The sequence below is a fragment of the Macrobrachium nipponense genome, chromosome 7 (genome assembly GCF_015104395.2).
Source record: "Macrobrachium nipponense isolate FS-2020 chromosome 7, ASM1510439v2, whole genome shotgun sequence".
Lineage (NCBI taxonomy): Eukaryota > Metazoa > Arthropoda > Malacostraca > Decapoda > Palaemonidae > Macrobrachium > Macrobrachium nipponense.
In genome coordinates, this window is record NC_061109.1 from 38,592,576 (window position 1) to 38,618,141 (window position 25,566).

The following is a 25,566-nucleotide window of genomic DNA, read 5'->3' on the forward strand; positions in this document are numbered from 1 at the left end:
CACCACCGGACCCAATGAAAAAGTATCCAAAAACTTGTGGGCAATGCCCTTCAGGTAAAAGGAAGTGAAAGTGGTTTGCCAAACCCAAAAACTAGCATTCAAAATCCTATGAACAGACAAGTTCTTTTTAAAAGCCAGAGAGGAACCCATTCCTCTGATGTCGCTCGCACATGCAAAGTAACTGTGACAGAACTTGAAGGTGAGCAGTACGATTGTTTATCACCTCACAAAGCCAGAATTAAACAGTATTCTTGGACACTTCTTTCTTAGTTTGGCCCATGCCTACAAAAAGCTTACGACACCTAGGCCTTAGGTGACGAGTCCTTTTTAGATAGCAATACAGCTCTGACGGGACAAGCAATAACTCCTGTGGATCACTTTCCTCAAATTCATTCAGGGAAGGAAGTGAAAACAAGGCACATCTATCACCATGTACCGAGGGATTTTGAATCTTTAGCCACGAATTTCGGGACAAATTCAAACACCACAGACCCCCTACCCCAAGTATGTTTAACACCATAACTCAGGCCACGAAGCTCTCCAACTCTCTACGAGGAAGGTACAGCCAAAAGGAAAACTGTCTTCCGAGTCAGATCTCTGTCTGACAATCAATGCAGCGGCTCGAATGGAGCTCAAGTGAGATTACTCAGAACAAGAGTAAGATCCCACGTCAGAGGCTTGGGTTCTCTTGGATTGCTTGAAACTCTGCTATTCGCTGAACAGAAGTTCCGAGTGGAGAGCAACCCCATCGACGACACCACAGTAGACAGCCCACTTGCCATGGTAAACTGTTGATGACCTCCTGAGGTATCCCTGAGTTATGATGTTAAACACACCAGGGGTTGGGTGTCTGTGACCTTTGAATTTGTCCCAGAATTCATGGCAAAGACTCAAAATCCCTCAGTGCATGATGAATGATTAGCATCGTTTTCTATTCCCTCCCAGTTCGTGGATAGCAATCCGCAGGAGTTATTCTACAAGTTACTGGCACTACCATACCAAGAACAGATATCCAAAAGAGAAATCTCTTCCTTTCTGCACTGCCAAATATGCATATTAGTATCAGGTAAGTTAGCCAGACCATTGAGTCATAGCACAGCAACTGCCTTCAATTTTGCACATTCTCTTGCCTCCTAACTTCTCAGCTGGGATAAATCTTTTATATGCAGGATCTCTTAACAGCACTTCTCAAAATAATAGTCATTGGTGTAGAGGGTATTTCCCATTACAGATGTTACATATGAAGATGAAGCAATGTTTGAATGGATTATGGAAATGGCTAGTATACAAAACATTTTCAGCCAGTCTCTCATGAGGACCTGAGGAGTTGGAGGGCCCAAACCTATCTGGATGAGAACTGAGATAAGAAGATGAAGGGGAGAGGAGATTTGTGGAAGACGGAGCACAATAAAGGCATGAATGGTGGAATTTCACGGAGGCCCTTTCTGTCATGCAGCATTGGAGGTGATGATGATAATGGTGTTTAGGACACCAATTTTGAAACTCATTTAACATGAATACCATGTATTTCTTTGAGCCCGAACAGGCACAAAAAGTAAGCAAGGACATCATTACCAGTTCTCCTATTCTTTATCATTAATATATTCGAGACAGTCTCACTGGGATTTCACATGAGAGACCTGATGAAACAAGGTTTCAGTTCGACACAAAATAAGAAAAAATATATTCTGTACAAAGTCATACCTAAAATATCCAACTTTTGGAAACAACTACTTATACTATCATGTTAATTCTTTACAAAATGTTTCTCAAGTCATGATAATTCAAGATGTTACCTGAAAGTTACAAAAGTAGTACTAGGCCAAAGATACAAAAGAACCCCAAAAAGAGCAGAGTGACATTACACTTGTTTGTGCATTTATGACTGAGACAAACAACCCTATGAGCTCAAAACCTCCAGAATACAAGTGACTTTAGTACTGTTCACTGGTCTGAGTTCTTACAAGTTTTTAAACACCTAATCATATAATTGCCAATAATGGCATCATTTACAATTTCCTTTCAAGCAAACACATGACTGCTACATATTTAAACACTAACATACATATTGGATGCCAAACCAAACTAATGTAACTGATGCCTAGCATCTCTGGAGCTGGCATATCACCTGACGCAAAATACTCCTAGTGCTTGTAAATGAGATAAATGATCATGCTCCTTACTTTCTCTTAGTACCTAAATCATAAGCAGTAGGAATAACTTTGAAACTCAGTAGACCTACACCTACACCACCTACAATTCCAGAAGACCAATCATATCTGTCTTCAGGAAGACAAATCGAGGAATTCAGGTATTTAGCAATGAAAAACTTGGCAGCATTTTCAAAAGCACACTTGTCAAGTAACACTCAATTATTTTGGAAATACTGTATATAAACAGACTAAAAAGTGCAAAACATAAAACTAGAAAAGTTACATGTCATATGAATGTTATTACCGAGAACTTTTTTAAAGTAGTAAACAAGACTGGACCTCAACATTTATAGTATATTATATTGTCATAATTTACATTCTCAAAAAGATTTCATAAGTATACAATACAAGTTCTATTTTTTCTCCCTCACCATATAATCGAGAATTTCTTGTAGTCATCAGTTTTTAGTTTTTCAGTTATACGTACTATGGAGTGACTACATCTATCATTATGCATGAAACAAAAATGAAGTTAGAGGTGAACAATGCTGCCCCCACTGAAAATACAAAATTTAAAGCAAATTTTGTCCCCAGTGGCTATGGACCTCTTATTTCTCATGTGACCTGAGGCTAAGATGATGTGGCAAACCAACTACCAAATTCCTACCTACATTAAGTGAGGCGAGTTAACGTCTTCCCTAATATTAAGTCATTTAACCAGGCCACAACTAACCTATTTAAAAGTTTTGTAACTGTGTAGGAACCACTAAATAGACATGAGAGCTAATTGGGATGGGATGAGAGAAATATACGTCTACACCAAGACAGGTCTTCATCTATAAAACAGTTATGATTCTAAACTTTGCAGACATCAATACAAAACAAACCTCTTTTTTACTTAGTATTTCAATTCACTAGCTAGGTAAGGAGACAATTCTAATGGTTTACCAACTTACCTCACCTGTTGGAAGATTTGGAGTTTGTACAGAGCCCCAAAACTTTATTAGAATTCTAGTACTGCCAAAATTATTCTAATCCTTGGATGCATCCAGCCACCATTCATCTGCTTTGAAAGCTAATCTATTTGGAATGCACTGCTCAGTTTTCCCACTGAATTACAACATCTGTTGAGTACAGACTTGGTTCTGACATTAATCTGCCCTCTACTTTTTGAAGAAAGAGATGATGAGTTTTTCACTGTGTGTCTTCCTGCCTACAACTACTAATGAAAACATCTACAAGTGATGGATAACATCCCTGAGGTAAACCACTGCAAAATTATGTTTCTCCTCCAGCAACTTACATTCATACTTCAGCAAAAGACAGTGCCTTTTCAAAACAAAACACATTATGCTCTGACCTTGTGCATAGTATTTGTGTGATGCATAGTCCTGTTACGAGACTGATCCATAACCTCTGGAACATTCTCTCATTCACAGTAAATTTTTTTCACATTTCATGAAGAAAATTTTTGGACACAAAGAGCACTGAGCACTGTGGACAGCACAGTACCATGATTTGGATGGACAGAACTTGTGCTTTTTACATACATAGAATATCATTGTCTAGTGAAATATGTTAATGCAGGTAGTAAACATGCAGATTCATAACATCCTCTTACTTTCTGGCTCTTGATATTATTAGACAAAGGCGACAGGAATACAATCTCACTAACAACTATCCTCTTATCTAAGTCATATCTACCAGAAGACATGCAGTTTCATTGCCTTTCTGCCAAAACAGAAACAAGGGATAATTTCAAGAGCATGAAGCAATAAATACCTGCTTGAGCACCTTGCAAGATCCCTTGATAAGGCTTTCCCAGACTACTTTTAAACTCCACCCTTAATCATTATATAATCCACAGAATTCATTAATATAAAATCAGGTGAGCCTATGCATTCAGACTTTTCGTTTTAGTACCCTTGAATGTGACGACTAGTAGCCTTTGACTGACACCATTGTGAATGTCTGAGAAACATGAAATCTACACCTGAAATAACAGTAAGAGTTCAGGGACATTTCTCTGACACCAATTACAGATAATGGTTCACTTGGCTTGCCAGATGGCATAAGCACCTGGATGCCAGGATGATATTGTCTGAAGACTTGCTACCATAAAATTTTCATTAGGACCAGTCTAGAGAGTTGCTTCCTTAGCATTGTAAAATAAAATATAGTAGAATTTAGGCCAAAGACCAACCGCCGAGACCTATGAGGTCATTCAACATTGAAATGGATATTGACAGTAAAAAGGTGTGAAAGGTGATACAGGAGGAAAACCTTGCAGTTGCATTATACAGTGGTACCTCGACATACGAAAGCCTCATCTTACGAAAAATTCAAGTTATGAAAGCAAATACGAAGATTTTTTTGGCTCTACATACAAAAATAGTTCAGGTTACGAAAGGTTGTTGCTGTATAGTCCCGAGATTCGCCCGGACCACCGATAACAATTTTAAAACTCGCACGCCGCCAACTGTTTAGACTCGCCACCATCCTACCGCTCTCCCATTGGTTCCTGATGCTAGTCACCACCATAAGATCCTGCTCTCCTATTGGTCAGCATCTCTCCCATCGTGCATCAACGTAGCGGCGTTCTTCGGTCACTCCGAAGCAGCATCATTTGTGTACGCACGCGAAATTCGTTCGTTCTATACGATTTCGTTTATTAATGTAAATTCGTTAGTGATTTCATTGTAGTACAGGCGGTCCCCGGGTTACGACAGGGGTTCCGTTCTTGAGACGCGTCGTAAGCCGAAAATCATCGAAAGCCGAAACATCGTCAAAAATCCTAAGAAAACCTTACTTTTAATGCTTTGGGTGCATTGAAAACTATGTAAACTGCATTCTTATGGCATTTTTCATCAAAAAAAAGCTTCAAATATTGATTATTTTGCATTTTCGGTGTCATATTTCATCTCCCAGATGAGCGTTGTAGATGTCGTAACCCTGGAACATGCGTCATAACCCTGGAACATGCGTCGTAACCCTGGAAATAACGTCTATTGACAAGCGTTGTAACCTCGGAACGTCGTAAGCCAACACCGTCGTAACCCAGGGACTGCCTGTACTACTTTATCGTGTTGCGTGAGAACTTTAGTACGTACGTATACTACATAACTTAACCCTTTAACGCCGATTGGACATATTAAACGTCGATATAAATGTCTGTTGGGTGCTGATTGGACGTATGGTACGTCGATATAAAAAAAGTTTTTTTAAAAATTCGCGGAAAAATAGTTATAGGCCTACTAGGCAAAAACTTTTGAATCAAGCGCCTTGGGGGATGCTGGGAACTCATGGATCATGGCGTTGTTTTGTTTACAATCGTTACCCAGGCGCGCAAGCGCGAATTTCTTTCTTCTCGCACTAAAAAGTATCAGTGACACATCTCAGAAATTATTTCGTTGCTTTGATATAATTTTTGCTGTTACATGGAGTATTATATATGAAAATGTGCGCAATTTCATGTAGAATACAACAAAAAACAGCTCATGGTTGTAGCTTTTATCAGTTTTGAAATATTTTCATATAAATAACGATAAGTGCCAAAATATCAACCTTTGGTCAACTTTGACTCAACCGAAATGGTAAAAAAACGCAATGGTAAGCTAAAACTCTTATATTCTAGTAATATTCAATCATTTTCCTTCATTTTGCAATAAATTGGAAGTCTCTAGCACAATATTTTGATTTATGGTGAATTTATGAAAAAAAACTTTTTCCTTACGTCCGCGCGGTAACTCTTCCGAAAAAATCATAAATTTTTTTGTCCGATTGTCGTAATGTTTGCACCATTTTAAATTAGCCGTTACATAAAGTTTTATATATGGAAATGTGCTCAATTTAATGTAGAATACAACTAAAAACAACCCATGGTAGTAGCTTTTATCAGTTTTGAATATTTTCGTATAAATAACGATAAGTGCCAAAATATCAACCTTCGGTCAACTTTGACTCGACCGAAATGGTAAAAAAACGCAAATGTAAGCTAAAACTTTTACATTCTAGTAATATTCAATCATTTACCTTTATTTTGCAACAAATTGGAAGTCTCTAGGACAATATTTCGATTTATGGTGAATTTATGAAGAAAAAAAAATTTTCCTTACGTCCGCGTGGTAACTCTTCCGAAAAAAATCAGAAATTTTTTTGTCCGATTTTCGTAATGTTTGCACCATTTTAAATTAGCCGTTACATAAAGTTTTATATATGAAAATGTGCGCAATTTCATGTAGAATACAACAAAAAGCAACCATGGTTGTAGCTTTTATCAGTTTTGAAATATTTTCATATAAATAACGATGTGCCAAAATTTCAACCTTCGGTCAACTTTGACTCGACCAAAATGGTAAAAAAACGCAATTGTAAGCTAAAACTATTACATTCTAGTAATATTCAATCATTTGCCTTTATTTTGCAACAAATTGGAAGTCTCTAGCACAATATTTCGATTTATGGTGAGTTTATGAAAAAACTTTTTCAATACGTCCCCAGCGGTAACTTTTCCGAAAAAATCATTAATTTTTTCGTCCGATTGTCGTGATGTTTGCACCATTTTAAATTAGCTGTTACATAAAGTTTTATATATGAAAATGTGCGCAATTTCATGTAGAATACAACAATAAACAACCTATGGTTGTAGCTTTTTTCAGTTTTGAAATATTTTCATATAAATAACGATAAATAGAAAAAAGTCGTCCTTTGGTCAACTTTAACTCTACCAAAATGGTCGAAAACTGCAATTGTAAGCTACAACACTTACAGTCTAGTAATATTCAATCAATTACCTTCATTTTGCAACAAACGGGAAGTCTCTAGCACAATATTTTGATTTATGGTGAATTTTTTAAAACAGCTTTTTTTTACGTCCGAGCGTTACGAATTCATGCATCATTTTGTGATAATATTTTCTGTGTTGCCTTGATCGTTTTACAATGAGTTATATACCAAAATGATTGCAATTTAGTGTACAATACAACGAAAAAAATTAACTCGTTAGCTTTAACCGTATTGGTCACAGCGCGATTTGTATACAATTATAAATGAAATTTTTTTTGCGCTGTCATATATCCCAATATTTATATATGATAATGATATTTTTTTCATTTCTGATGGTTGCATACTAAACTTCACGCAATGACATAAAAATGAGCCAAAAAGGAACTCTTAATCTTGAAAACTAAGCGTGCTGTGATTTTTTGAAAAAACGTTTTTTCCGCTTCGGTGCTCACTCGCGAACGCCGCCAGCATACGGGAGACGATTTTTAAAATACCGCTTCGGCGTTTAAGGGTTAATTACGTACAGTATATACATATTCATGGGTCCCAAGAAAGTTGCTGAAGTTCACAGAAAGAAGAGGATGCTTTCTATGGAGATGAAGATGGAGATCATTAAAAAATATGAAGCTGGCATGCGGTTGAGTGTGATTGCTAAGAAATACGGCTGAAATCCGTCGACGATAGGCACCATCCTTAAGCAGAAGGAAGCCATCAAAGCAGCTACACCTTCCAAGGGCTGATGCAGATTCAGAAAGAGTTGACGATCCTGAAACTGTTTCGCAACCAGATCTTGACAAGATCGTTGCATTCAGCAAGTCCATGGGGCTGGTCGTCAACGAGGACGACATCAATGATCTTCTCGAGGAGCACCAAGAGGGGCTTACGACGGATGACCTGAAGGAGTTGGAGGCCATGCAACATAACGTCCTTCAAGAAGAGTTCTCTAGCAGCGGCGAGGAGGAGGAGGATGACCCTATGACAACGGCAAAAATTAAGGATGCTCTAGCTGCTTTTCATAAGGTGCAATCATTTGTAGAAAAGAGACACCCCGAAAAGGCTTACACAGGTCGTATGCTTGCGCAGTTCGATGACGTTTGCCTGAGTCGTTTCAGGAACATTGTGAAAAGTAGGCAGAAGCAATCTTCCTTGGATAGTTATTTTTTAAAGAGGCCTTTAGTAGGAGTAAGCAAAAAGGATGAGCCAATTGATACTACAAAAAAACAGAAAGTTGAAAATGGTGAAGAAATTGAAATTGTGTAAAAAACGTAAAGTATAATAAAGTATAAAAAAAATGTAAAATTAAATTTAAAAAAATTTTATTTTAAGTTTTTAGTAAAGTTAAGTGTTACGGTTTTGTTAATGTGTTTCGTAAAGTTTAGTACTAACTATGTTTCCTGACATTTTTTAATATGTTTTGTAAAGTTAAGTGTACATACTAACAAGTTTTCTGCCGTTTGTCCTCCTCCTCTGTCGCCACTTTTGGAGATAGCCTCACTCGAAACTTAAGGTTCCACATTTTACTACATACGTACATATGTACGTACAGTATTTCTTGTATACCATGTACACTAATACACTTTATTTACAGGTACTATGTAGTACATATTAGTAGTATGTATTAAGTTAGGTACTGAATGGTCCAAATTGTTGTATTTCATTGTTTATTGGTCAATTTAGCTTTATTATAAAATTTACTGGGGTGTTTTTGTAGGGCTTGGAACGAATTAGGCAATTTACATGTAAAATGCGGTTCAAGATACGAAAAGCTCAGGTTACAAAGGCCGCCTCGAAACGAATTAATTTTGTATGTCGAGATACCACTGTAAATCAATTGTTAGGAGAGGGAGAAAAGTAGGATGAAAAAGAATATGAATGGAGGTACAATAAAAGGAATGAAAGGGGTTGCAACTAGGGGCCAAGGGAAGCTGCAAAGAACTCGGGAATCAGGAGCTATAATGGGCCTTTGCTATTGATGTCAAGCAGTCTTTCATGGCCCATAAACCCATCTTGACTCCCTAGAGTTCTCGCCTGTTTATGTGACCTTTACATTCTTCATATGGGCTCCCCAGACATTTAATAACATGTCTCAGTAGTAAGGTAACCCAGAATGATGGCGTAAGTCCTACTCTCTACCCATATAAGATTTCAAAATTAATAAAAGTACTGTACACTTGTCTTACAGCAGTAAAACTACTTTAAGAAACTCAGTAAGTAAACTTTAAAAGAACTTGCACTAACCATGACTTCAAACTGTACTTTGGTTAGATCTGAAATGGGTGTTGGCTTGTATTTCCAATTATAGAATCCATGCTACAGTAATACAATCTGCTGTGTCATAAACATATTAAAGACATTTTTGTCAAATTACAGCTTTTAAAAAACAAAAACACTGAGGATCTGTAAAACAATTAATCCTACAGATATTTAACTTCGTTCAATTATCAAGCAGAGCTTTGAGCCTTCATTATTAATACAAAATAAACTGCAAATACACTACAATGCACATCTTACAACTACAATTCTTGTACAAATACCTTCCTACACAGTAATAAACTACTACATAAACACCCATCCTTACTGAACCTACAATATCATTTTAACTAAAAACCTAACCTGCACAAAGATATTTAAGAAACTATCACTAAGTTCAACCATACAACAGAGTTAAAACTCTTAACTCACATAGGGTTGGCCAATTAATAAAATAAATACTACATAAAATGTCAAATACTTTACACTGTTTACATCTGCGACATTCCCAAAAATCATGCAATCATGTATATCATTAAATATTTTCATTTATACCTAATTTTACTTGCATATTCATATAGAAAAAGAACAAACACAAACTTCGACAACTTTACTTACAAACCAAGATTCTGAGTCACATTTATTCATTTCTCTTGCAGATTAATCTCCTGCCATACTAAGAGAATGCGTGGAAATCTTCAAACTTTTTCAACCAACTTAATTCCATGCATACAAATAAATGCTTCACAAAGCTTCAATTTTCCAATCTACGTAGATCAATAAAAACCAATGTTTCAAAGAGCTTTATTTTTTCAATACTGTATCGAGATGTAAAATATTATTTTAGAGTTAAATAATACGTAGTACTAAAGACTGTTTACTTGTTTGGTCTATTTACTGCTAACTTATCTATCCTGGGCTGTGAAGAGAGGTGGCATCTTTAGTGCCTCTTGTAATCTGGATCTCTGACCATTAGATTACACTACTACAGTATCATTATTTGGTTTTTATCACGATCTATACAAGGAATACAGGAAACTTTGAATACAATAACTATGCAAATCATGCCAAATAATCACTGTAATAAAAGAGGATACAAAGAAACTTTTAACCCAAAAGGAGACAAATATTCAGCCAAGTTATGAGAAGGATTACTTAAGTAATAACTGCAATGCTCAAAATACCTAAGATCTTAGCAGATCAAATGTTTTAAACAAAAAAAACAGTTTCCTGGTGAAAAATGGCATACATTTCCCTAACAACTGATAAAGTATTAGGTAGTCCATAATGACAAAATACACACCACATATAAACCATATCACATTTAAAAAGACCATAGAAACCACTTTTCCGTGCTCTCAGTTGAAGAAAATAAAGTCTGAGGATACTTGAACTTCCACAGCTAAGTATAACAGTGAAAAGAAGACTTGCAAGGTTCTTCTGTTGCCAAGAGCAGTATTGAAAAATGCCTGCAATCACTGACATATGGTAACTCTTGACACTTGGTAACAAATTTACAATAAACTGATGAAGAAACTTCATAAACAGGTCAAAATTTTTGGGTTCAACAAAACCTAACGTACAGAAACAAGTACATACAGCCAACACAAGTCAAGTCATCCAACTTGAGAATAATCAAGAAAAAAATTGACTATGTGATGAATACTCAAACAAATGTGAATATATAAAACCCAAACAGTGACATTAATTAACTGCAAGGTGGGATGGACAAAATGAGCTTGTTAATCATATAACGGTACATACATTCATACCAGAAACAAGAACACAACAACTAATGAGATCTTGTTGGCAGGGGGAAGAAGCAGAAGTGGTCTCATTTGCATCATCAGTCCCTGCTTAAAACAACCTTGTATTGAAAGACTTGGTTGAAATGAATGAAAAGGTCGGCAAAATGAAGCAAGTGGCTTTTTCCCCAAAATGCAAGTGGTCTTCTAGATTTAAATTTATAATTATTCCTCCTAACTTTCCTGCAAACAGTGCTTGGAATCCAATTTACATACCCAACTTTTTTACATCATTACCATCATTTTTCTTATCATAAATTTTAAGTAGTTTACCTAGATAACCGAGTCAAAGTTTGTACCTGGGTGTGAATACAGCTTGAAGGAAACAGAAAAATTCACACCCCAAAAAGATCAATCCTACTCTAGAACATGTGACATACAAGTCAACTTCATAGGACATAAAAATTTACCATTAAAATACCATTGTCATTACTTGACAATAAAATTCTTTTGCAAAACTTATCTTCACAGTTGGAAACAACTGTCTGCACTTTGGAACCAGTTGTCTCCACTTAGAGGTTTTTGAGTTTGCACAAAAAGTTCCAAAAGTATACCCCAAAGGTATTAAAATAAAAACTTACAAATTACTAAAATCCTAAACAGCCATATGAAAGGCAGAGGAAAGTTCATAATATTTTTGTAGCCATACATATAAAAATATTAATTATCTACCTGAGAAAGTAATAAATTTGCAAAGTCTGCCTACTGCATGAACACACTAAAAATGAAGTTAAATCAAGTTTGTTTTGGACCTTCAATGGAAAACAAGAATAATTTCAACATAACTCTATTTCTTCGGTGAAAGCCTAAGGGAAACATTTTTGGTTGGCAAATCACATATTCCACTCTACTATTAAATAACCATTGTTGAAGAACAATTTGTTAATGGAAAAAAAACAAAAGAAAAATTTTTCCATCTATGTAAAAGACTTGATCATATCTAGATTACTACCAGGGAATGAATAGTAAAGCCTTAGACCTTTCATGTGTACTGTAGGATCCTGAAGTAACTGTACTATGTCACTATCTTCTATTTTGTACACAACCTCCTTCTCAGGAAAGATGAATTCACTCTGATTTTTCCTTTCCAAATACTGGACTTCATAGTCACCACTATCAATCTTGTTTCTCACAACAGCACAGTAATGTTTGACAGATTTTTTCGAAGACAGTTTCACAACTATGTATGATCCACACTTTATCTTGTCCTTAATGCTTCCCTTCTTGGAGGAATTTATATCCTTTAAACAAACAACTGGTAAGAAATGAGAAGCTTTTTCCACTAAATTATTTTCGTGAGATCTGTCTTTGCCTGCTTTCATTTTCTTAGCTTTTGGCAATTCATTTTCAGGACTATCTCCTAAAGACTCAAGATCACTAAAACTATTACTTGTTCCACTGTAAAGATCACTCAAGCACACAAGTTCTGCATCTATGCTTTCTACTGATATTGAGTCATCACATTCCGCAATATCCCTGACAAAATTGCCAATACTGACAATTGGCTCTGGGTCATGGCAACTGCTCTCTGTCTTTATGGATTGACTGTGACTAGACACTAAATTCTCCTTGGAAGTTTCACCTGTTATCTTCCTGGCTGAGGTCCCTCTATTCAATCTCTTATTTTTGTCTTGAGTAAGAGTGGATGTTCCTGAGTGCATACAGTAGAACACATTTCATTAATCTAACCAAAACAAAAGATCACTGAAAACTTTGTTATTTTGTAGATCCCTATTGCTAATTCTTGCTGTGAATTATCTTTTATTTCTTTATCTTTATTCTTTAAAATAAAATGCATATGTAATTAATAACAATGAACACCAAATGAAATTTTATATAATACATACTGTAAAACTAATTTTCTAAACAAACCAATGTCATAATTCAAATTTCATTGGCAGTGTCAAATTCCCCAGATATGTAACTTTTGAAGTCTTGAAGACAGAGGAAGTGGATTACTAAAAAGTGGCTGATGATGCACGCATGCCTTCAACCCATCAGTAGGTAGTAACTGTCATTCTCCCTCTTTCACATAAACCTAACTATCATGCAGCTATAATATAGAGACTGGGAGTTGGGCACTTCATGATTGATGAGTTTGTATGAAAAAGCTAGTTTTTACTGTTCCTCGTTGAAATCTAACCTAATACTTGTTACCTGTTGATGGAAACATCCAAAAAGACAAAGTTAATCTGGTGCTTTTAGGTCTAGAGGAACACCAACTGATAAATGGGCTGGATCCTTCCACCAGCACAGATCCATCAGTATCTCTTGAAATGTCTCTATAGGGACTCTTTCTGGCTGATTTGCTGCTGACTAGAACATTGTCAGTTGTGCATGCATAGACCTCACAAGGAAAATCTATGTGGAACAAGCTTTTCCAGGGAGGTTAGTTGACCTACCAGGAAATGCCACAGTTTGGCTGGAGGACTCAGAAGTAGCTGAAACTTTTGAATAACTGACATCAACCTCGCAATTTCTATTTCCATGCTAAGATAGACTGACCATGTGGAAGGTATGAAACTGGATTTAACCAAATTAATTGTAGACCCAGGGAATGACATTACAAATGTGATTCCCATCTTAAAGGTGCTGCTGATTCTGACAGTAACAACTAATCATCTAAATAACTTTTTAGCCTTATGCCAAACTATGTTCCAAAGTTGCAACTGGTGCCTAGTTTCCATGAACACTGGTGAAGCTGTAGCTTTGCAAATGCACACAGTATGAAACTAATAAATCTTTCCCTTCCAGTGAATCATCTGTTGGCCTTCCTAGCAGATTGGCGTACTTCTTTATTCCTCCATCCCAAAATTCCACCAGTAAATGAATGGGATCCCAGGCTGGATCAAAACACTTTTCGCAGGGGTAGGCAGAACCCTTGAATTCACAGAAGTCTTGTGAGACAAAGCCATAGAACCTCTTGACTTCCTGTATGGGGTCACAAGGAGACTAGTAAAGAGGGAGTGCACTCCCTTTTAGAATAGACAGCCAAAGCATCTCTAACTGAAGCATCTGAATCACTAAAAGAAAGTGACTCAGAAAGTGAGGAAGATGAGCTCACAAAACTCCCTTTCTGTGGCATCAAGCCCTGATACTGAGGGAGGATACTAGCAGAATCTCTACTGCAAGCTTAAGAAGTAGCCGATGAAAGGTTACAATCAAAGACGATCCTGATTTGGTCACATTATCTAAACTATGATACCTACAATATAAAGGAACCTTGAGGAACTGCACTTATTCTATGAACAAGACTTAACTGAAGGGATTCTTTCCAAGCAGCCTTAAAAATACAATAAGGCTGTAGAATATGAATATCTGCCAGCATAATTTCCAATGCAAAAACTGGAAAAGATGACATCAGACACAGATGGAAGAATAATATTAAACTATATGGGAGGGCAAATAACAGGTTTATCAGAACAGTAAATAGATGTCACATAGTTCCAGAAGAGTTGTCTGCAGAAGGCTCATCTTACAAGGGTACATAAACTGAATGAAGAAATATCCATAGATGATTAAACTGCTTAAGGGGGCCGGCCGGCTAATGTCCTTTTTTAAGGACAGGACTTTGATATTCATACCACTTAATAAGGTGACTTGGGACATGTCCAAACCGCATATGATTTTCGCCTCTGACCTTCAGTTTTGTGACGCCAGGGCGATTTATCCCGAAAATCACCATTTTTCAAATTCTATCTCCTCCCTTGATATTTAATATTAAGACCTGGGATTACTACCATATATAGACCTGATGTAGACCTCCAATCAAATGAAGAGTTTTTTTTCTAAAAGTCATTTTTTTGCTAGATATGAATTTTTCAATATGGTAAAAAAATAAACCCTATAAATCAGGAGAAAAAAATTTATAAAAAAAATACGAAACAAAAATTGGAAAAAAGGGCTTGATTTGATTGTTCTATAATGTCTTTCTGAGTTATATACCAAATTCCAATGTTATAGCTTTAAAACTAAGTGAGAAGATAGATTTTGAAGGTCAATAAGTATAGTTTTGAGATACGGGCGTTCAGTTTTCCTTCGTATTTCTATAAAGACAATGTTAATAAATAATGATTATTATGAATGTATATTTCTTTTTTGTGTATTAATAAACCAAAACTATTTTATTTATCATAATTTAATCATAAATGATGATCCCTTTGCTCATATATCGCAGCCTGGGGCACTGCTTGAGGCAAGATGGGGCACTCCTTCCTAAGCAATTCTCTCTCTCCCCTTCACTAACTCGGCTTATTACACCAAATTTTCTTCTTCTGTATGTTAGCGAGATGTTTTCCTTGTATTTTCCTCTTTGGCATGATGAAATTCTTGCCCGAAACAAAGATAAACAAACGTAAAATGGAAGAGAATGTCAAGAGGTGAAACTCGAAGGCGTACTCTTTTTACAAAGACAATTTAATAAATCATGATTATTATGAATTTCATATTCCATTTTGGGTATTGAAAAACCAAAACTTTGTTATTTATCATAAATGAAGATCTCTTTGCTCAAAGATCGTAGCCTTGGGCATAGTGTGACGTGTGCTGTCAAGCAAGACGGGGGCGTTACTAAGCAACCCTCCCCTCTCTCTTCACTAACTACGCATACATTATGATATTCTGTAATAATACTTGAGCGATTTTTCTTCGTCTGTATGTTAGCAAGATGTTTTCCTTGTCTTTTCCTCATTGGCATGATGAAATTCTTGCCGAAACATAAATAAACATACGTAAAAGCGGGCGAATGGCAGAGGTGAAATGGAACGTGTAGACTACTTGAAGTCTGTGATCGCATTAAATCAGGACTGGACTTGGTAGCTGAGCCTGAAGTCTCCTTCTCGACTCGGGGAATGACTACAGATGCCATTTCTCCCAATTTCTTTGACAATAATTATCAAAATTTATGATAACAGGAGAAATATTGCATTTTCTTGTACGGATAAATGTTTTAGGCTTATTGAGTTCTCTTTACTAATTACCCTGTAACTACGAAAGTAAGAGGAATTTTGACGAAATATTTCGTATACGTATTCTCAATTGCCATATGAAGCTCCATGAATTTTTTCATGACTTTGCATTTTTTGCCCTATACCCCCATATATAAGGGTTCTGGCCGGACCCCTTAAGTTACAAATGCTGTTGGTAAAGGCAAACTGGTCGAGAAGGAATTTATAGCAGGGAGGGAGGACCTAACAAAAGCCCTCCCACATCATTCCCGCAAGCATAGCAGAAATTATAAGCCCTGAATGTTTAGATATAAGATTAAAATACTGAAACATTGGATTCTGGTATAAAAAGATTTAAATACTGAATATCATAAGCACTAAGATGAGGAGCTGAATCTGAAATCTAAGTAACAGCAGACAAAGTAGCTGTTGCAGGAGTATTTCTGTTACTGACAAAGCAAGCACTGGCACAGACAGAGATGTAGTCACTGCTGCTGAAAAAGCAAAGACAACAGCATAAGGAAACTTTAATGGCTTAAAATTTCAGGTACCGGTAATGAAGGAGGAAATGCAAAGGGCTAAAAAATAGACATCAGAGAAGCAATCAGATTCCTACAATATTCAGGTTTAACACTTGACACCGAATTCAAAATATTCTCTTCAAAATCAGCCACATGTAGAGGAGAAAGAGGTGACTGAGCCAACAGCAATGGAACTGGAACGCACTGTCCAAAAGGCAGGATTAGTATAGAAGGCGGCATTATAGGAGCAACAATCTCAACAGCAATCAGAATGGGCAGCATCCAAGCAATGAGGCAGCAGTCATGCCAGCTATCTCTGGGAGTTGCTGCCAAGGGAAGGTTTGATAAGTGAACTTGCTGAGCAGCAAGGAATTGAAAATCACCAAGAGAAATCAGTTCTTTAACTTGGCTCTAAAGGGAACAGTTTCAAATGCCAATCACAGCAACAAAGATTGCAATGGTGACGAAGCAGGCAGACCAGTAGCAGGATATTCCCCTTTCCTAGACTGATAAGGTTTTCTCTTAAAATGAATCAGGTCCACTGGTCATCCAGCCAGAAGCAACAAAAACTTCACTCACTTGTTATTGGGAGCTTAGCACTGGCCCTGAGAAACAACACAAAGCAGGGAGGATCCATGTCAATGAGAAAATGAAAACATGGTAAACTTCCCTGGCAGTACCTGACAAAATCATATTCCAAAAATCAAATACATATGCATATACTATATGAATTAGGAAACCTGTTATATTACACACCAACAGGAAACAAATACTTAATACTGATCAAATTTTTAAAAATTATCAACAGTAGAAAACAATTGCTGAACACTAAAGTATAATGGAACCCAAAAATTTATACAGAAGTATAGCTTTTATGCAAAAAGGGGATCATCCAAAACAACCACTTACCAAATGATAAATGGACATATAATTAACCAGAATACAACCAACCCCAGATAATTAACCAGAATAAAACCAACACAAAAAAAAAAGACTTGAGAGGCTGGAGAGCTTTCATGACTATGATAACAATCACCAAGATTTGCAAAAGAATGAGACCAGTAGTCTCTACATCACAGCAAATTAAGGCTAATTATTTTTTATGGGTTTGTCTGAAACAATTACAATGAGTAAATTCTTCTCATTGCAATTATCATCATTATCATTACATATTATTATTATCATTATTATTATTACTGTTATTATTATGGATAAGGTACTTTAAAAAGCCCATGGAGTCACATACACAACAACAATGACAAATGCCAAGAAAGTGAAGAGAAGCAAGAAATATTCAATATTTGTAAAAACAATGATTTCGACTTCAAATGAACAAGATAACTGCTTTTTAGCATCACAGAACAATTACCAGTCTCACTATATTCATCAACAATTTACAGGGTGAAGACATATGATTTAGCATTTTTAACCTAATAAAGAAGATGAACAGGTGTAAAGTTGTAATGTATATCATTCAACGGCAGCATTCATTGAGAATATAAAACAATCCCCTTTATATTTTAAACCCTAAAAACTCAGCTAACCTAATTTCAGAAGGATGTTTTTATTAGATTGTAATAATAAAACCTTTAAAATTATTCAATTCACAGTTTTTAAATCCTACAAATTTTTACCTCCCTTTTTGTCTATCTGGTTGTTTGTTAGTATGATCTGAGCTTAATTACTATGTACCTACCTCATGTGTTTCAATGTATTATGCCTAATTATATTTTAACTATCATTTCCAACACTGCTGCCATACTACTATTGAAAAGGATAAGTATGGTACTGGTAAAAAACTTATTCAAAACAATAATTACCTGTCGTAATTTCATCCTCAGGGACAGATGCATCGATGCATGTTTCCAATTTTTCTTGCCACCTCTGAATTTTCTCTAAAGTTTCTTGAATTTTGTTCTCATTGGCTGTCTTCTCTTGCTGAACCTTGGAAACTTTAGCCTCATATGTTCGTTTTAACCTTGCTAACTTTTGGTCAATGTTTTTATTTTTGTTGTTCAGTTCAAGCAACAAAGTAGTTAGCTCTGTTAGCTTGTTTGGTCTACTTAAACCATTGGCCTGATCTGAACACTCTTGAAACACAAAACTCTCCCTGTTTACCGAGGATAAACCACAACTCTCATTAACTACATTTTCTGAAAACGCAACATGATTTGTGCCAGTGCTACAGTGCAGTTCTTGAGACGGGGGACTTAAAATTCTGTCATTTACACTACATGCATAATCAAAGTCTTCAGTTTCTATGGTAATGTCATGGTCATCAAAGTACTTTTCATTAATTTCCTTCTTAATTGGTATCTGCTCTGTCATATTTAATTCTATGAACTGATTTCCTACAGTCTGATTGTTTGTTTTCATAGAATCCCCAGTCGCAACACTTGAGAGACTACTTGTGTTTATAGACACAGACTCTTTTTGCACATGAGGTGTTTTACCAGATGAGCCAACAGATTTCCTTGTATCTAAGATGTTTTGACACTTTATGACTATTCTTTTCTTGGTGTGTCCATTTATATTTATTTTTGGTAAAAAATTTTGATTTTTCTTGGAAGAATCTTGAAATCCCTTACTCAAAGACCTTGTCAATGTTGGAAACTGGACTGTTGGCTCACCGTATTTACCAAAGCCAAGGAATGGAAAGCCCCCATCCTCCTCAAATAAGGACAAAGAATCAAAATCTCTTGTATTTTTTCTGTGAAAATAAAACAAATATTTTAAATTAAAAAAATTTTCCAACTCCAATGTTTGGAAGCCAAAAGGTTCTTACTTTTATCAGTGCCTTGCTGCTCACTGGGCAGACATACTGAGTACTGAACCACTGTTAACAAGCAGAACAAGCAACCAAACTCACTCCTGCCATCTCACTAATCTTGTAGTAATTGACTAACGATTTTCACAATAGGTATGTATGTAGTATATGTAAAAATGACAATTTGTCGAAAATTGCATTTTTCCTAACTATACAAACCTGAGGTCCTTTAACAATAGGAAGTAGCTAGCGGCAGCTGGAACGGTCGTAAGCTTCGAACAAGGGGAGAACGGTAGTTAACTGCTTGTCCGATCGTCGCGCGCCGCGCGACTGGGAGGTAAACAAATCACTTTTGCTTTTGGCCCATGCAAAATACGCAGAGTGAGGGGTGGCATGAGGAGGGACTATATGTTAAAGGACCTCAGGTTTGTATAGTTAGGAAAAATGCAATTTTCGACAAATTGTCATTTGTTCCGATACGTAATACAAACCCTCGGTCCTTTAACAATAGGAAGACTCACTTCTTGGTGGGAGGAATCTGAGTCTTTTTGATGAACAGACTGGTGTTCGTCCATCCCTGGAATGCCTCCCTGGTCGTAAGAGGGAGGGAGGGATCCAAGCCTCTGTCCGATTGATCGGGGTGTGCACCGCAGGATCAATGGTCAGACCTCTGGGCCGAGTACTAAGAGAGAGGCAAGCGTATCTCTTTGTACCAGCATTGTAAGAACTTTTTCCTTTACATGAGCAAATGTAAAGTAATGGGTTTGTCTCATGTCGGCATCCACTTTCTCCCCCTTGTTGGAGAAAGGGGTGGATATTTACTCCTATCTCTAGTTAAAGAGGTAGGATGGAGCTCTGTTGAATAGCTTACCTGCATCTGACTCCCTTCCAGCAAGGTAACGACCGTATCCCTCTGCCCACAGGTAGAGGTAGAAAAAGATGGTGAAGAGAAGCCAGTCACTCTCTCATTCACGCATTCATTCTCCCAGTCATACCAGGAATCGATGCTGTTCTGCCTGCTCGGGTGCTGGTAAGCTTACACAACGTGTTGAGCAGCCACCACAGGTCCCAAGGAAAAAGTATCCAAGGACGTGTGGGCAATATCCCGAAAGTAGAAGGACGTGAAGGTAGTCTGGTTGGCCCAGACGCCTGCCTTCAGGACCTGCGCCACGGAGAAGTTCTTACGGAACGCTAAGGAGGGTCCGATACCTCTGACTTCGTGGGCTCTCGGACGGAGCGTACGGATGTCGTCGCTACCATCAGCTTCGTACGCTCTCCTGATCACCTCACGCAGCCAGAAAGAAAGCGTGTTCTTGGAGACTTCTTTCTTGGTAACCCCAGTGCTAACGAAGAGGCGTCGACACTCAGGCCTGAGATGTCGAGTTCTCTTCAGATAGCGCCGTAGCGCCCTCACAGACAAAGCAGCATCTCATCCGCTCATTATCGGTGAAGTCCAGGAGGGAGGGGATCGTGAAAGACCTCGAACCTGTCGTCAGGGATCGACGGATTCTGAGTCTTAGCTACGAAGTTCGGGACGAAATCGAGCGTCACAGATCCCCAGCCTCTGGTATGTTTAACATCATAAGAAAGGCCATGTAGTTCCCCTACTCTCTTCGCCGATGCCAGGGCAGCAAGAAGAGGGTCTTGAGGGTCAGATCCCTGTCTGACGACTCTCGGAGTGGCTCGAAGGGTCTTCGAGTCAAACTCCTAAGTACGAGAGTCACATCCCACGCAGGGGGCCTGAGTTCCCTGGGTGGGCAAGACCTTTCGAAGCTCCTCATTAGCAAGGATATCTCGAACGAATTCCAGATGTCCAGTCCCCTCAGTTTTAGGACGAGAGCCAGGGCGGCTCTATATCCCTTAACTGTGGGTACTGAGAGGAGCTTCTCTCGGCGAAGAAACACGAGGAAATCCGCTACCTGCTGAAAGAGTGGCTCTGAGAGGAGACAGACCCTGTCTACGACACCAACCAACAGAAGACGGCCCACTTCCCCTGGTACACAGCTGCAGAGGACTGTCGGACGTGTCCAGCCATCTCTGTTGCTGCGCTACGAGAAAAGCCTCTCGTTCGCAAGAGATGGTGGATAACAGCCAGCCGTGAGTTGAAGGGCTGGCTCGCTTGGTAGGTACCCGGTTCTACGTGTGGCTGGGCTAGAAGGTTGTGCCAAGTGGGTAGCTCTCTCGGTGCGTCCGCAAGAAGAGCCAGCAGGTCCGGATACCAAACGGCGGTTGTGGTCGTTTGGGAGCCACCAGGATCATTCTGAGATTGGGAGTGACCAGCGCTCGACTGATCACTTTCCGAATCAGACAGAAGGGAGGAAAGGCGTAAGCGAAGAGGTTGTCCCAGGGGTGTTGGAGAGCGTCCTCTGCAGCTGCCCATGGGTCCTGGCACAGCTGAAAAGAAAACCTGAAGTTTTCTGTTGTGCCGGGTGGCGAACAGGTCTACGACCGGTCGCCCCCACAGGTTGAAGAGCCTTTCCGCCACGTCTTGGTGTAGAGACCATTCGGTCCCTATCACCTGATCCCGACGGCTGAGCTTGTCTGCTACTACATTCCTCTTGCCTGGAATGTAGCGTGCTGACAGCTCTATCGAGTGAGCCGTGGCCCACTCGTGCACCACCCTGCACCGTCAACTGATGGAGCGGAAGAGAACACTAGACCCCCCCTGCTTGTTGACATATGCCACTACTGTGGTGTTGTCGCACATCAACACCACTGAGTGTCCCACCAAGCGGATCCTGAAACTCTTGGAGAGCGTTGAACCGCCGCCTTGAGTTCCAGGACATTGATGTGAAGGTGCTTCTGTGATGGTCCGACACTGCAGTCAAGCAACTCCTCCAGGTGTGCGCCCCATCCCTCGGTCGATGCGTCTGAGAACAGAAGCATCTCCGGGGGGGGAGTGCGTATGGCACTCCTCTTAAGAGGTCTTGTCGTCGAGCCACCAGGCTAGGTCCTGCTACCTTGTCCCGTGATAGCCACGGGAAAGTAAGGAGGATCCTTGGCCTGAGACCAACTCTCCCTTAGTCTCCACTGGAGAGACCGTAGGTGAAGACGCCCGTGAGGGGACTAAACTTCCTCGAGTGACGACAGATGGCCGATCACGACTTGCCATTGCTGTGCTGCCTCTTCCTGCCGAGACAGGAACCGGCCGGCTGCCTCCCTGAATTTGCTGATACGCAAGTCTGCGGGAAAGACTTGCCCTGCTACCGTATCTATCAGCATACCCAGGTACTTCATCTTCTGCTTGGGTTCGAGGTCGGACTTCTCGTAGTTTATCACGATCCCCAGATCGCGACAAAACTTGAGGAGTCGATCTCTGTCCTGTAGCAACTGCGAGCGGGAGCTCGCCAGGACTAGCCAATCGTCGAGATACCTCAGAAGACGTATCCCGTTCGAATGGGCCCAAGCCGACACCAGAGTGAACACTCGCGTGAACACCTGTGGGGCGGTTGAGAGACCGAAACAAAGTGACCCTGAATTGGTACACCATCCCGTCGAAGATGAAGCGGAGGTACTTTCTGGAGGACTGATGGATGGGTATTTGAAATACGCGTCCTTCAGGTCCACTGAAAGCATGAAATCGTTCCCCCTGATCGAGTCGAGCACTGAGCGTGCCGACTCCCATCGTGAGCCGCGTCGTGGAACGAAGCGGTTCAGGGGAGAGAGGTCTATCACCGGACGCCAGCCCCCCGATGCCTTCTCCACTAGGAAGAGGCGGCTGTAAAAGCCCGGTGACTGGTCCTCCACGATTTCTACAGCTCGTTTCGCCAGCATGGTCTGATCTCCTGTCGAAGAGCGTTGTCCTTTGCTGATCCCCGGCCACTATAGGTCTGTAGATGGACCGGTTTGGAGATGAGGGGGGCCGAGACTCGAAGGGTAGTAGATATCCCTCCCGAAGGACGTCTACTATCCAGTTCGGCGCCGTAGCGCTGCCAAGTCGCCCAATGGCTCGCCAGGCACCCCCCCACACCCTTCCGGCAGCAGGTGAGGGGAACGCCGTCCCTAGCGTTTCCCTCCTCGTTTCGACTTCTTTCCAGCACCAATTCACCTCGGGGAAAGGAGGGCTGGGAGGAGGGCTGGTTGCGGCCTCCTCTAGCAGAAGTTGAAACAGCTGGAGTCTTCACACGGGGTTTGGACGGTGCAACCGTCTTCGCCGCCGTGGAAGCGCTAGCCAAGCTCTTTGGTTTGGCCGCAGTTACTCGAGATTGCCCAGAAACCTTTCGAAGACTACTGCCTGGTGGACTAAGCGGTCACTCTCGTCAGTGCGCCCGCCGTTCCACCGCAGCGTCCATCTCTCCAGGAAAGAGAGCTGGGGAACTCCTAAGAGGTCCATTTCGTAGCCCGAGTGCCGCCTCACGCCCGGCCCCCTTGGTCACTCAGGTAAGGACTGCGTCCCTACGTCGAAAGAACCAAGTTGGCCCACAGGTTTAGCAGTCTGATGGGCGAGGTAAGAGATTGCTCTTCCTCCAGACTGGCACAGTCCTCCTGAAAGAAGCGTCGTCTTCGAGAGCAGAACTCCCGGAGCCGGCCGCTACTTTGGATATTGTGAGGGACCACAAATCCAACCAGGAAAACTGCCTGGAATGCTGCCATAGCGGTAGATTCCAGGGCAAGTGCCTCCTGCTGTGAGAACCATAGGTTCTCCGACAGGAGCTGCTGCAGGGACACACCTGGAGTCAGCCTCGCTAACTCCGGGTTAACCTGTTTCGGCAGTATCGGGTCCTTCCGAAGGCACGTAAAATCGCCTCTGTCGCTGTAGAGGAGGAGGAAGCAGCTTAGAGGACCGTCCGGATTTTAGCGAGTCCTCCCGTCCTGAGACGAGATTCTCCACCTGATCCAGGACCGAGTCCGCAAGCTCTGATCGTGGCAACCCCACCATCATTTTGGGCTCCCTCTTGGGACCCCAAAATGATTCGAGCCGGGACGTGGGCCCTCTGCTGGTGGTAGCGACGATCCTTCCGCAAGGTCATTATGCAGACGCATCAGCTTAAGGTGACCTCTGCGAAGTTCCTCTGTATCTCAGGCGTTACAGCGTCTTGTGGAGTAGGACCGTCCAGTCCCTCCAGCAAGAGCATATCCCTCGATACTCCTCCTTCAGAAGGAGGAACAGCGACAGACCCCTGACGGTCGCCTCCAACTACTTGCGCGTACGTTCTGGTCGGTCCTAAGACCGTGCCTGAGCCGTTACGGGCGTCATAAGGGGGGCTGGGGTCACGAGCGGCGCACCTCTCGTGATCGCTCCATCGGTACCTCGCTCCTCCCGGTATAGCCCGAGGAGGTTGAAGGTACGGGAGAGGCAGACCTGACGCTCCCCCCTCGCTCGCTGGCAGGACCAGCGTGCCGTGGAGGGCTGCTGCTGTCGTCAACCCGCGGTGACGGTCGAGCAGCAGGCCTAGCCTTGCCGCTCGCCTGGGGCGCGATTGGCTCGGCTGAGAACGTCGAGACCGATCTCTAGCGTCAGGCGAGCTGCCGCTGGTCACCGTCTCCGCCCGGTCCCATCGGTAGCGGCGGACGGGGTGACCTGCTAGGCTCTCTGTCGCGTCGAGACCGGCCAGCGTCCTCTCGGCGCGTCAAAACCGCTGGTACCAGCCGTGGCTGGTACCGGCGGCCGTTGGGGACTCCTTCCTCGCCTCAACCGTGGCCGATCAGCGACCGTCAACGTTCAGCCCGAGCAGCCAGTTGATCGCTGCGAGAGCGTCCACTGGCCTGGCGAGAGTCGTGTGCACGACTCTCGCCAGTCTTCTGCTCCGCGCCGCTGTCTTGAGGGCGAGCGAGCTCTGGGGCGTCAAAAACTTTGGCTGGACGGTCCTCTTTGGAAGAGCGTCCACTCGGTGCTTCTCGCGAACGAGAAGCGGCCGAGGACGGAACCTGGTTTAGCGGCAGAACCGCTAGCACCAGGTGAGGACGCACCAGCCGAGGCTGGTGCACCTCTGTGTCCCCGTCGACTTCTTCTTTGCAGAAGAAGCGACGGGCCCCGTTCCCGAAGGAACAGGAGGACCAGCAGAAGAGCTCCCCAGCTCGCCTGTGCGAGCCGGGCCCTTAGAAGATCCCGAAGGAGTCTTCTTAGGGGGGAGGAGGCACCCTTCTTCTTCTTCGGCTTTTGTTTAGCCTTAGAAGTCGAAGGGGAAGGAGAGGCAGCAGACGACGAAGAAGACGATGAAGACGACGACGACACCTTCTTCTCTTCCTCTTCTTCTTCGCCAGGCTCCGCAGGACAGACGTCAGGTCTTCCATCCAGGAGGGAGCCGGGGCAGTTGCCGAAGCAACAGGGCCCGACTGCACCTGTCCGGAAAGACCTGAGACTGTGACAGCACCACCACCAGCAGGAACAACAGGAAC

At 41.0% G+C, this 25,566-nt stretch overlaps 1 protein-coding gene across 3 annotated transcripts in view; it reads right to left on the bottom strand.

Annotated features, from left to right (window-relative positions):
- Positions 1-6: 6 nt before the first annotated feature.
- The window catches only part of LOC135217297 (uncharacterized), an 83,497-nt gene continuing 57,937 nt past the window's right edge, over positions 7-25,566 (bottom strand). For all 3 annotated transcript variants that reach the window (XM_064253055.1, XM_064253053.1, XM_064253052.1), the window contains exons 3-4: positions 18,281-19,170; positions 7-12,644 (exon numbers count right to left, since the gene is read on the bottom strand). In XM_064253055.1, coding sequence (XP_064109125.1) covers positions 11,911-12,644; positions 18,281-19,170 — 1,624 coding nt within the window. In that variant the 3' untranslated portion in view covers positions 7-11,910. The remainder of the gene's footprint in view (positions 12,645-18,280; positions 19,171-25,566) is intronic.